Raw genomic sequence first — 12,315 nt, forward strand, 5'->3', positions numbered from 1 at the left:
ATTTAATTTTGATACATTTTAGTTACTACGTTTGAATTTGTTGTAATTCCAATAAATGATGATATAAATGTAGCAAACAGTGAGGACATAGTTACAAGTAAGGATTAAATTGATTTTGTTTTTGCATAATGGCTAAATTGAATTTAAACTTGATATCCATCCATGTGTTGTGCGGGTTAAAAATATACGCTACAATTTTTTAAAAATTAAGAATTATGTAAATAGGATATTTGGACATGTTTTCATATAAAAACAATATAATATAAAATATAATAAAAGTTATAATTACATAAGTAGGATATATGTTATAATTTATACATGTTATAAATATGATATATTTTACAATTTAATGAAGAAAAATAAATAATATTTATATATGTTTTCATTTCAAAAATTAAATGAACTAAATGATTCTTTCATATTTTGACAAATTAGTGTCAATATAACATGATAAGTTGAATGATTAAGAAAGAGAAATAGGAAAAAGTCATGAATTGAATCTCTTTTATAAAAATTAATAAATTAATAATTAATGTTTGTCAATAAAAAAGTATCAATAACATTATATTAATTTTCTTAAAAAATATTATAGACATTATTTATCTTTTTCTTCTCTTTCTACTACTGATAAATTATTTTGTGATATTATTAACTACTAGTCATAAAAGATAATTTAGTTACATAATTTATTTTAATTTAGTAGGTCTTTGGAATATAATTAATAAAATCTTTCGTAAAAAAATATATGCTTAACGTAAATAGCACTTTTTATTAAAAATTGATTTGGGTTCTTGGTGACATGTAAAATTGGTGATTGTCATTTGTAATTTTTGGTATTTAAAAAATGTTTAATTTATCTTCTATGTAAAGATATTATTTATATGTTCTTGTATCATTTTAATATATATATAATTATAATTATGAATACTTTGTGTAAATTTTGATACTAGTATATTTATTAGATGAATGTTAATTAAGTTTCATAATTGGCTCTCCAATAGGAAGTGGAATCACTAATATATTGACTTGTGAGCAAATAAGCTAACATGGCAAATAAGAATATGCTGATGTGGCAGTGTATAATTTCCTAATTCAGAATTTATATATTATTAATATTTATGCAAGAGAAGGAAGTGCAACGCAGGAAACCCCCTGTCCTCTGCGGACTCGTGATTCATAATGTGACTAAACAGGACCTTTTTCTTTATAGTTACACAATTTGTTAGGAGTATAGTGTAATTCATGTATAAATAATATGATAGAAGAACATATATATTGTAGCAATTGAATCGTTGGTTAGTGACTTAAGCTTTCACTCACAGGCACATAAATAAAATTAATATTGATTGTGGAAGAAGAGTATAATGATAAAATATAAGTGCTACGTGAGGTGTAAATAATTAAGCATTATCCTGAATCGAAGGAGCACAGCACAAGAAACACGTGGGATGGGAGTGAGGAGTCTAAAACATTCACGAAATCTTTAAATGGAATTTTATTTATACTGTAGCAAGCAACATGTCTGTCAAGAACTTAACATCACGCATGTATATGTATGTAAATCCCACCCAAGTTCCTTTTAGATCAAAAACCTTAAGTCCTATTATTTGATGTGTTATGCAGAAACTTTCGGTTGAAGTTATTTCCGATTTCTTTTGTTATCTCCAAAAGAGCTTAATTGGTTCTTAAACATCACCTCATGATCCTACCTAAGGGACACAATATGATAGAACTATCAAAAATCTTATTAAAAATGAAAATAGATAAATCAATATTCAATATAATTATTTTAGTCAATTTTGTAGCAGGCCAGTTGTTGTAATACGTTGATTATTAACTTGAATATTATGATAGACGAAGTCGGTAATTAAGACCCTCGCTAGCAACAACTTTTTTTTCCTTACTTTTTAATGATGATACACTTGGCAAGAGAAAATAAGTTCCTGCTTTATAATTATGTCTTGAAATCGGAAGCTTCATGTATGTGACTTTTACTCAATTATATTGAATCTTTGTATGCGCATACAAATCTAACCTACCCAACTCAAGCGATTGTATACAGAATGTGGCATGCACCTTTGATTGGAGAACCATCCAAATAGTTTCTAATCAAGTTGTGATTGGTTCACAGCATATAATAATTAATTTGGTTTAGAAGTTTTGTGAATTTATAGTTGGTACGAGGACAACCAGGGCAAGCACATGAAATTTGGAGGAATTGGTTTGATTTTGCATGCTTTTCTAATTAACGTAATCAACCTTTTTGCTTAATTTTTTTTGTTGTTTATTTTTGCTTCAACATTGAAGCCTTTTGATTTTCTCATTTGTATACATGACATGAAGATAGAGTTTCGGGTTCAAATTCAATTGTTCCCATTTCTTATCCATTTTCTCCGAAAGTGATTCCTTTCCTTTACAAGATACGTCAACACTAACACGTTGCATGTCTCACCGCCCAAATTGGGGTCAAATTTGATCCTAATACGTCAAAAACAAGCTTAATCGACGTGTTTTATTTGTTAATTATATGTTTTCTTTGGAATGTAGCCACGGCAGCAACACTTGGCAAATTCTTAATGGTTAACACATGGTTGAATTTTAGTCATTCAAGTAACATTAATTAACATGCTGATTAAACATCTCGCTGATTCCTTATAGATTCCCTATCTGATTTCCTTTTATGTAGCAAGGGGTGAGGCCACTTATTTTATGTTGATTTTAACCTTGACGGAACCTTTTTTTCTTTTTACAAAATTAAAAATTAATATTGATCCCGTATTGATTTCTCTCTGGTCTATTTGGAACTAAGGATCATATAAAATGTATATTTTAAATTTGTACACTCTGCTCCATTCTTGAATTAAACAACGCATGAATTTGACCTTTAGCCGTCAAATTTTTGGCCTCTAATTTAGGCTTTCCCAGGTTTGAATTGGATTTACTGTGACCAAATAGAAAATTAGGTATAATTGATAGTTTGGGTCGACAATTTTACGTTTTCTTTTCTTTTTCCTTTTAATTTTCCACTTATATACGTTAATTTTCCTTTTAACTAAGGACCAATGTGTGCGTTACAATGTTAATATTTTAGTGGTCTGATCAATCCCTTTGTTTTTTTAACACAATTTTAATCTCTTTAGTTTATGCTGTTTGAATGACTAAAACAAATGAAGAGTACTAACACTAGCTCTACATCAAGTGCATGTATGCACCAAAATGACAACATACGAAGAAATGCAAAAATCAACAGAAAATTTTTACGACATTCAATGCATAGATCTATCATCTATATCTAGCTTCCAATAATTGCTTAGCAATATGATCAAATTTTGTTTTTACTTCTGCTAGCCCTACTTTCTCCTACATTAATTAGCGGATGTTGACCTATTAGGCTTGCCTGATCCCACAAGTTAATTTTGATAATAGAAGATTAGTTATGGGATAATACGAATATAATTGCAACTTATGTTCTGTTTGCCAAACATATTTTTGACAAAGACCTATACATTAAGTTGGTGGCGCTGTTTAAACTTAGGTTAGGCCACCTATGAGGCTATACAATTTCAAAAAGTTTAATCTCACACTTAATTAGCCGAACTTCAAAGATTTTTCTTCAATTATAACAAATTACAACAGGTAATAAAAAGAATAAACTTTGGAGTTGTGTGGCTAATACGTAATACATAGCAATTATTCCTAGACACGAGGAGGGCCACACTACTCCAGTGTGACACAAACTGTTGGTTGGATTAGGTGGCCAACCGTTTACCACATAATCTCAAAATATCAACTGTACCCGCCAGAATTCAAATCATGTTTTATGATTCATTTATCATATATAAAGAACTAAAAGATTGCAATTTTGTTGCCCATAATATAAGCAAATGCCTGCACTTAGCGGACGTATGTATCAGATAATAATTTTTAAGTCTTATCCACTTGAATTCAAACAGAGATAGATAGACTTCACTTTATTTTCAACAAAAAATAAAATTTGTGTTTGTGCTAATTTTTTAATAAGGAGACAAACAAATAATGTTAAAATAATTTTGGATCTTTTATTTCATTTTTTAATTTAAGTTTAATTTCACTAAGGCTGTTTCCGGATTCGAACCCATGACCAACAAGTCACCAAGCACAACTTTACCGCTGCACCAAGACTAACAAAATGTTGATACACATAAAAAAAAATGTTGATAAGAAAAAAAAATAATAAACTTCTACGATATAACAGGTACATTTCAAGGAAATCAATTAAATTCTTTTAAACTTATGTGAACAAAACTAAAACAAAAAATAAAATTAAGGATCAAGATATTTTTGCCAACAAATTAAACAAAGGGAGAGAAAGAAGGGAAATTGGAGTCCAATTGCTTTCTGAGCTTGGCTTCATATAAAAATAAAGCCTAGAGGAAGTTGGCCAACGGTTAAGTTCCCTCCAAACCTTGTGATTCCCTTCGAATCAAAGCAAAACTTAGCAGTTTGATTTTTGGTCACCCTCTGAGACACAACCTCACCTTTCTGACATATCCTTCACACCAATCTTCCCTTCCCCCTCTTCTATATAAACTTCATCAGCTCCATCTCCTCTTCATATATATTTTTTCTCCAATTAACCTTTATGTACAGTATGTGGTTGCTGAAAGGATCATGTTGTTGAAGCTTTTTGTGATATAGTCTGATTATGTTGCTAGGAGTTAAAGCTGGTGCAGACCCAGAAAAGATCTTCCAATCAAGGTACTAGTTCCATCCATCAACAAAGTTGTCAATTGGGATGCTTCAATTTCAAGGTTCTTTTGATGCAAACCTGTGCTTCTAAAAAATTCAATTACTTGATCTCTCGTACACGTCTTGGACAAATTCTCAACACAAAGAGGCAAAAAGAGAACATTTAAAATGAATTCTAGGTGCTTCCTTGTTCATCCACAACAAGAGTATAGCATGGTTCCATTTTCTTCAAATTCTGCCACAGAAGATAGAGTGGCTAGTGCTCGAAACAGGCCTCCGCGTGTCACCCCTCCTTCCTTTTTGGTTAGGATAGCCATGAGAATATCTAGAGCAAGATGGTTTACCTTTTTAAGAAGAGTTTTTCATTACCAAAATGGATCAAGGTCCAACCTTGGCTCCAACCCTTTCAATTCTAGCACTTGGATGATGTTGGAGTTTATTGCCTTGATTCTCCAAATAACCATTACAACATTCACTTTGGCCATTTCCAAGAGGGAGAGACCTATTTGGCCTATGAGGATTTGGGTTTCTGGTTATGATATTGGCTGTGTTCTTAATCTGCTTCTACTTTATGGACGCTACCGTCAAATTTATCTAACTCAAGGAGATTCTCTCAGCCTTTCCGATATAGAGCAGCAGAGAAACAATGAAGAAACCAGGTATCCTATGCACTTCAACAACTTTTTTCAGTCAATTTTACTGTTAGTGATGGGTAATTGTACTTATTGACAATATTATAGTGTACTAATGGCATGAGTATGCTTTAAAATTGGCTTGGAAAGTTTGATACCATCGTTTTATTAGTTGAATATGACTGTTATTTGTTCTCCTTGAATTAGTTATGAACTTATGATATTTCGACAAAACCTTATTGGATTGTTGAAGATAGGAAAATACCAAGTGTCAAGTAATCATAAAGTTATCGTAATTTTAATTTATCCCCTTAAAAAGAGCTTGGAGGAATCAAATACCTTCACATACCTTTTTCACTGTGATCAGTTCGTGGCATTTACTTTTGAAAGAGTAGAATCTTTTGTTAATTGCATTTTTTTTCTATCTAGTTGAGGACATAAATCATGTAAAATATTGAAAAGCCTAATATAGAAGTTTTACCAACTTCTTTTTCTTTAAAATGTAATTTCAAGTTGACGAAAAACAATATCCAAGAACTAACAGTACCAAATAGGAACTGACAAATAAATTGTAAACTATCTGTATTGTATTGTCTGGAATAACTTCCATAGTCATTGACTCAACCAGAGAAACAAGTTTTTATTTTTATTTCTAGAGCCATGCAACTTTTTTGTGGTTAAAATTTGAAATTGTAATTTTCATTTGCACTGTATTGTACAGGATGTCACACTTGATGAATAAATGCCGGACTTCGCTTGAGCTTTTCTTCGCCATATGGTTTGTGATGGGCAATGTTTGGGTTTTTGACTCACGTTTTGGATCTTTTCATCATGCTCCAAAGCTCCATGTGCTCTGCATCATTCTCCTTGCTTGGAATGCAATGTGCTACTCTTTCCCTTTTCTGCTGTTTGTGTTGTTATGCTGCTGTGTGCCACTAATTAGCACCCTCCTCGGCTACAACATGAACATGGCCTCTTCCAATAAAGGAGCTTCTAATGATCAAATTTCACAACTTCCAAGTTGGAGACATAAAGAAGCTGGAGCCAAGTTAGAGCTTGGCAATGCCTCTGAAGGCAGTGAAAAATTGATCAATGAAGACCCAGTAAGTGGTACCATTAGTACATATAGACTAGGCCTTATTTGGTTAGTTTTTTTTGTAAAAACAATTTTAGGAGAAGAAAATAGAAAGATAAAATAAATTAAATTTCTCTTATAAATTAAAATCAACTTATGTTAATTAAGTATTTATGAAGATATTTATAAACATAGAGCTCAATTCATGCTACTCAAAAGTCCATATGATATGACAGGTGTGTTGTTTACTAGCCCTTGACTTGATATACAGCTAGCTAGCCACTTAACAGCTAGTAATGTAGCGGGCATTTTTGTGTAAGTACCATGAAATTTTTACCCTCAATTTGGGTATGTTTAAATATGTAAAAAGTGTGTGATATATTAAAATTTTTATTTTGAATCTATCATCGATTTAGTAATAATATGATACCATCACAACTATTGATAATATTGGAAAGATCAATTTGTAAGGTGACACATCATACTTAATTGATCGTAGAAACTTAACGAAAATTTTAATATATTGGAAACTCAAAATAACAAAAAAAATCAATTAGATATCCAGAACAAAATTCAGTAATTTATTAAGGACCTTAAACATAGTCATTTGAATATATGTTTTTAATTTCCATTCATTTTAAGATTTGTTATATTTCAATTTCTATTGAACTGATAGATTTGTTATGTTGTGATGTACTTACAGGAATGTTGTATCTGCTTGGCCAAGTACAAAGACGAAGAGGAAGTTAGACAATTGCCATGTTCCCATATGTTCCACCTAAAATGTGTGGATCAATGGCTAAAAATTATATCATGTTGCCCTATTTGCAAACAAGGATTATAGAGGTAGAAATAGCTGAAACAACAGTCAAAAGGATTAATCTTATTTTGTCATACTCATATGTATAGTCTTGATACTACCCTCAGTTTTTTTCCTTCTTTCCCCCCCTTAAATTTTGGTTTAATATACTTTAGATGTGTCACTTGAGTGAGTTTGTATATGTACAGAATAGCTCACCAGTGACCAAAACTATTACTATGTAATTGGTTGTAAGGAATATATCCCATAACCTTTCAAATTAATGGATTGCATATTTGCATGATTTTTCTTTATTGTCATCAGAGAGATAAGCATCTGCATCTCTGTAGGGAAAAAATTAAAGCAAGTAATATATTAGTTCCTTAATTCTTCAACAATAAAATGTCCATTATTTAGGGCTTTTTAACCCTCTAAAAATTGCAAAAAAAACAAATGTCTACATGTAACAACTTTTTTTTTCGTAAAATAAATTAAAAAAATTATTTAAAAATAAATAGAATTTTAAAAAAATGATAAAATTTTTATAATTAAATAAATAAATAATAATTTAAAAGAAAATAAAAATATTTTATTTATTCATTTGATTGGCCATAAAATAAAATTTATTTTTTATAAAATAAATAAATATAAAAAATAAAATAAACAAAAGACCCAAAATACTCGAATGATGATAAAAGCATTCTACCCATTCGATAATCATGAAAGAAGTACAGTAAATGATTTAAATCCTTTTATTACTTATTTAAAATTTATATAAAAAAGTCATTAACGTTAATTAAAATTAGGAATGACATTTTTAAATTAGAAATCAGAATTCTTATCCTCACCACATAGAGTGATTATATAACTAAAAAGGCAAAACATTTTCATTCCGAACTGAAACTTCTGCAATCACCATATTCACGATAATACGAAGAAAAGCACAAATTCATTGGCCAGAAAGCTGACACAAATTTTCCATATAGAAACTAAATACACTACTAATCCAGGAAACGGCACCTAACTAGCCAACATTCCAAAATTTCGAAAATTCAAAACATAAACATAGTAAAAGACTGTTCCCCAATCATTGTTTCTAAAAACACAAAGGCAAATCAATAATTAAGTTAGATTTAATCAACTTCTTCCATCTTGCTACCCTCAGCATCGGCATCAGCATCGGCGTCCTCGAGAGGAGGCATGTCAGCATCTGCTTCACCAGCATCTTCATCAATGCTCAGTCCAAGCTTCAGCATCCTGTGAATCCTGTTACCGAAAGTGTTGGGATCATCAAGGCTGAACCCAGAAGTTAGAAGAGCAGTCTCAAAGAGTAGGAGAACGAGATCCTTCACAGATTTGTCATTCTTGTCAGCATCAGCTCGCTTCCTCAGTTCATCCATGATGGGGTTCTCAGGGTTAATCTCCATGGTCTTCTTGCTCGACATGTATCCAGCCATGCTGCTGTCCCTCAATGCCTGTGCTTTCATAATCCTTTCCATGTTGGCTGTCCACCCATATTCACCAGTCACGAGACAGCAAGGAGAATCCACAACACGATCAGACACCACAACTTTCTCCACCTTGTCACCCAACACATCCTTGATCACATGGCAGAGACCCTCAAATTTCTCCTTCAATTCTTCCTTCTTTTTCTTTTCGTCTTCGCTCTCGTCAAGTTTCAGGCCTTCCTTAGTAGCAGAGACCAACTTCTTTCCCTCAAATTCCTTAAGCTGACCAACAGCATACTCGTCAATAGCATCAACCATGTAGAGAACCTCGAACCCCTTCTTCTTAAGCTTTTCAAGGAAAGGGGAATTCTCAACAGCTTTCTTGCTTTCACCAGTAATGTAGTAGATGTCATTCTGCCCTTCCTTCATCCTGGTAACATAGTCCTTGAGGCTGGTCATCTCATCACCACTCTTGGTGGAGTGATACCTGAGCAATTCAGCAAGTTTTGTCTTGTTCTGAGAATCCTCATGAATACCAAGTTTCAGATTCTTAGAGAAGGCTTCATAAAACTTGTTATAGTCTTCCTTGTTCTCAGCAATTTCAAAGAACATCTCAATGCACTTCTTGACCAAGTTCTTCCTGATGACTTTCAGGATCTTGTTCTGCTGCAGCATTTCTCTAGAAATGTTGAGAGGAAGATCCTCAGAATCCACAATACCCTTAACAAAGCTAAGATATTCTGGCATCAACTCCTCACAGTTGTCCATGATGAAAACACGGCGGACATACAGTTTGATGTTGTTAGGCTTCTTCTTAGTGTCAAAAAGATCAAAAGGTGCCCTCTTGGGGATAAAGAGGACAGCCTTAAACTCCAGCTGACCCTCAACAGAAAAGTGCTTAACAGCCAAATGCTCTTCCCAATCATTGGTAAGACTCTTGTAGAAAGCAGCATATTCTTCTTTTGTGATCTCTTCAGGTTTCCTCATCCAAATAGGCTTCTGCTTGTTCACCAATGACCACTCATGAGATACCTCCTTAATGGTCTTCTTTTTCTTCTCCTCCTTCTCCTTATCTTCATCCACATCTTCAACTTTACCCTCCTCATCCTTCTTCTCTTCCTCGTCCTCATCATCAGAAATCTCCTTTTCAGTGGTCTTCTCAATCCAAAGAGAAATTGGATAGCTAATGAATTCAGAATGCTTCTTTATCAAATCCTTCAGACGGCGTTCCTCAAGATACTCAAGTTGATCTTCCTTGAGAAACAAAGTTATCTTTGTTCCCCTACCAAGGTTCTCACCAGATGTATCCCTTGTCACAGTAAATGAGCCACCAGCATGGGACTCCCAGACATACTGCTCATCATCATTGTGCTTTGTGGTAACAATAACCTTGTCAGCTACAAGATAAGCCGAGTAGAAACCAACACCAAACTGTCCAATCATGCTCACATCAGCACCAGCAGCCAGGGCTTCCATGAATTCCTTGGTCCCAGACCTTGCAATAGTACCGAGGTTATTCACCAAATCTGGAACATAGATCGCACAAGCATTAGAGAAAACAGACTAGTATGCACAGTCAGCGATAATCTCAATAAAACTTAACAAAATATTTAATCTTACCGGCCTTAGTCATGCCAATACCACTGTCAATGATAGACAATGTGTTGTTGGTCTTGTCAGGAATAATGTGAATGAACAACTCTGGCTGAGCATCAAGCTTGCTCTTGTCTGTAAGACTCTCAAATCGAATCTTGTCCAAAGCCTACATTGTAGTAAAGGTAATAAAATATGACAGCAATCAGATATTTGCCCAAAGAGTAGAGGGAAAAAACTAAAAAAGCATAACTCAATGCCAATCGAAACGACCCACTCCCTTCCAACTAAAAGAATATATTGACACCGTCAATTTTGCCTCAATTAAGAGCCAATGGTTACAGTAAAAAACGACATAGTACTACGTAATTCTAACCAAACAGGGACAACGCAGGAACAGGGAATAATAAATGCTCCAATATTTGGTATCATGTCGAAACTTATGTGGCTGAAAATCATAAAATTCAATTATGCTATTTACAATAATAAAGAGAATAATAAACATCACTTAACAATGGAAAAAGCACACTATCATAACACGAACCCTATGAAATTAAAACCACATCAATTGTTGTACTATGAAACAATACTTACAGGTAAACGCAGTAAGCAGAGAAATAACAACAAAAGGAATAAATAAAGAGGGGAAAGACATGTTTGAGCAATAAAGACGAAAATAAAGAACGATCGCAGTAAAGGACGTAATGAACAAATGGAAATACCAAAAGACCTAACAAGGATCGTAAGAACAAGAAAGAAGCAGGAAGAAAATCTTACATCAGAGGCATTGCTGATGAGCTCACGAAGAAAGATCTCCTTGTTGCTGTAGAAGGTGTTGATGATTAGACTGAGGAGCTGGTTGATCTCGGCCTGAAAAGCAAACGTCTCAGTCTCCGAAGCCATTTCGATTCAGATTCGGAAAAAGAGGGAAGGAAAGAGAGTCGCAGCGGACAGAAGGAGAAGGAACGCAGAGAGGAAGGAAGAGAGTGGTAAGTTATATAGCGAGTGTTGGCTAGGGTTTTTAAGTCTTCTAGATCCTTCTACGGTCTAACTCATTATCTTTGTTAATCGCATCACCCCTTGGCCGTGGACCTGGTTTAGTTCGTTTTCAGCCATTAGATTAGATTATTGATTACAAATTACAAATATGTATTTATCATAAAAAAGTATAAAAAAAAACAACAAACAAAGTATATATATTCATATCATTAAATTAAAATAAAAATGAACTTTATGTTAGATATTAAATCCTTTTCAACATACTTAAAGAATCAAATTATCTATAATAATGTTGGATCTCGTTGGTACTTTTTTTATTTTTTTAACTAATTTAATTCAATTTTGTGTTTTATGATCATTTAAAATTTGACTATGAATGAAATTAATTTTATAAAATTGATTTAAATTAATAATAAAATTCAATATAATTTTCTTATCCGGAAAGATTATTTAAAGTTACTTCAATTAAAAATTATTTTGTGTTCATAATCAATTTTTTAATGTATGATCAAATATGTGAACGTTTATTTAAAATAACATTACTTGATATTTCACATGATTTTAGATAACTTGACATAAAACCAAACATGTAGTTTTGGATTTTGGTTGATTTTAAATAAATGTTCCAATATCTGGTATCATGTCGAAAAATTATTTATGAGCCCATAATGAATTTTGAGTTAAAGCATTTTTTATTAGATATAAAAAATTATATCAACTTTTACTATTACTTTATTTTTTAAATAAAAACTTCGGACTATAAATCACTTTGCTTTTAAAAATAATTTTAACGGAAATTAATTTTGAAAATCAATTTGATTGTAATTACCCCTAAAGGTAGTGGAGGAAAGATAAAATTAAAAATTTTCCACACTCATAAACATCTTATATTATAAATACTCCATTAGTTTTCAACATTTTTTCTATTTATATCATGTCATATTATATATTGTGTTTATACTTTTCTCTCTTTCTTTCCCAATTAACATGGAGTGTTCTATGTAACATTACAATAAATTGTTGAGTATCTGTGTGTGGAGT

The 12,315-nt window shown here is 32.3% G+C and overlaps 2 protein-coding genes across 3 annotated transcripts; one reads left to right on the forward strand and one right to left on the reverse strand.

Moving 5' to 3' along the window:
- The first annotated feature begins 4,182 nt into the window (after positions 1–4,182).
- LOC100775217 (E3 ubiquitin-protein ligase At4g11680) lies at positions 4,183–7,538 on the forward strand. Of its 2 annotated transcripts, XM_006575653.4 has the most exons (4): positions 4,183–5,387; positions 6,082–6,463; positions 6,672–6,750; positions 7,139–7,335. In XM_006575653.4, the coding sequence occupies exons 1-3, from the start codon at positions 4,897–4,899 to the stop codon at positions 6,708–6,710; spliced, it is 912 nt and encodes a 303-aa protein (XP_006575716.1). In that variant the 5' UTR covers positions 4,183–4,896; the 3' UTR covers positions 6,711–6,750; positions 7,139–7,335. The 2 variants fall into 2 exon arrangements, with proteins under 2 accessions (XP_006575716.1, XP_014626316.1); XM_014770830.2 differs by lacking the exon at positions 6,672–6,750 and having other exon boundaries at positions 4,193–5,387; positions 7,139–7,538.
- A 563-nt stretch (positions 7,539–8,101) lies between these two features.
- On the reverse strand, positions 8,102–11,244 carry LOC100194422 (heat shock protein 90-2). Its single transcript, NM_001249670.2, has 3 exons — positions 11,053–11,244; positions 10,303–10,444; positions 8,102–10,208 (listed from the first exon to the last, which is right to left on the reverse strand). Exons 1-3 carry the CDS (start codon positions 11,176–11,178, stop codon positions 8,368–8,370), a joined length of 2,109 nt encoding a protein of 702 aa, NP_001236599.2. The 5' UTR covers positions 11,179–11,244; the 3' UTR covers positions 8,102–8,367.
- Positions 11,245–12,315: the final 1,071 nt, after the last annotated feature.

This window comes from Glycine max, chromosome 2 (assembly GCF_000004515.6).
Source record: "Glycine max cultivar Williams 82 chromosome 2, Glycine_max_v4.0, whole genome shotgun sequence".
NCBI lineage: Eukaryota > Viridiplantae > Streptophyta > Magnoliopsida > Fabales > Fabaceae > Glycine > Glycine max.

Bases quoted from the DNA above. Each gene is read 5' to 3' on its own strand.
- LOC100194422 (NM_001249670.2), bottom strand. From the start codon at position 11,178: ATGGCTTCGGAGACTGAGACGTTTGCTTTTCAGGCCGAGATCAACCAG. The intron at 10,445-11,052 runs GTAAGATTTTCT...ACTACAATGTAG, and splicing joins TCATCAGCAATGCCTCTGAT to GCTTTGGACAAGATTCGATT. The intron at 10,209-10,302 runs GTAAGATTAAAT...TCTATGTTCCAG, and splicing joins TATTGGCATGACTAAGGCCG to ATTTGGTGAATAACCTCGGT.
- LOC100775217 (XM_014770830.2), top strand. From the start codon at position 4,897: ATGAATTCTAGGTGCTTCCTTGTTCATCCACAACAAGAGTATAGCATG. The intron at 5,388-6,081 runs GTATCCTATGCA...TGTATTGTACAG, and splicing joins AGAAACAATGAAGAAACCAG to GATGTCACACTTGATGAATA. The intron at 6,464-7,138 runs GTAAGTGGTACC...ATGTACTTACAG, and splicing joins AATTGATCAATGAAGACCCA to GAATGTTGTATCTGCTTGGC.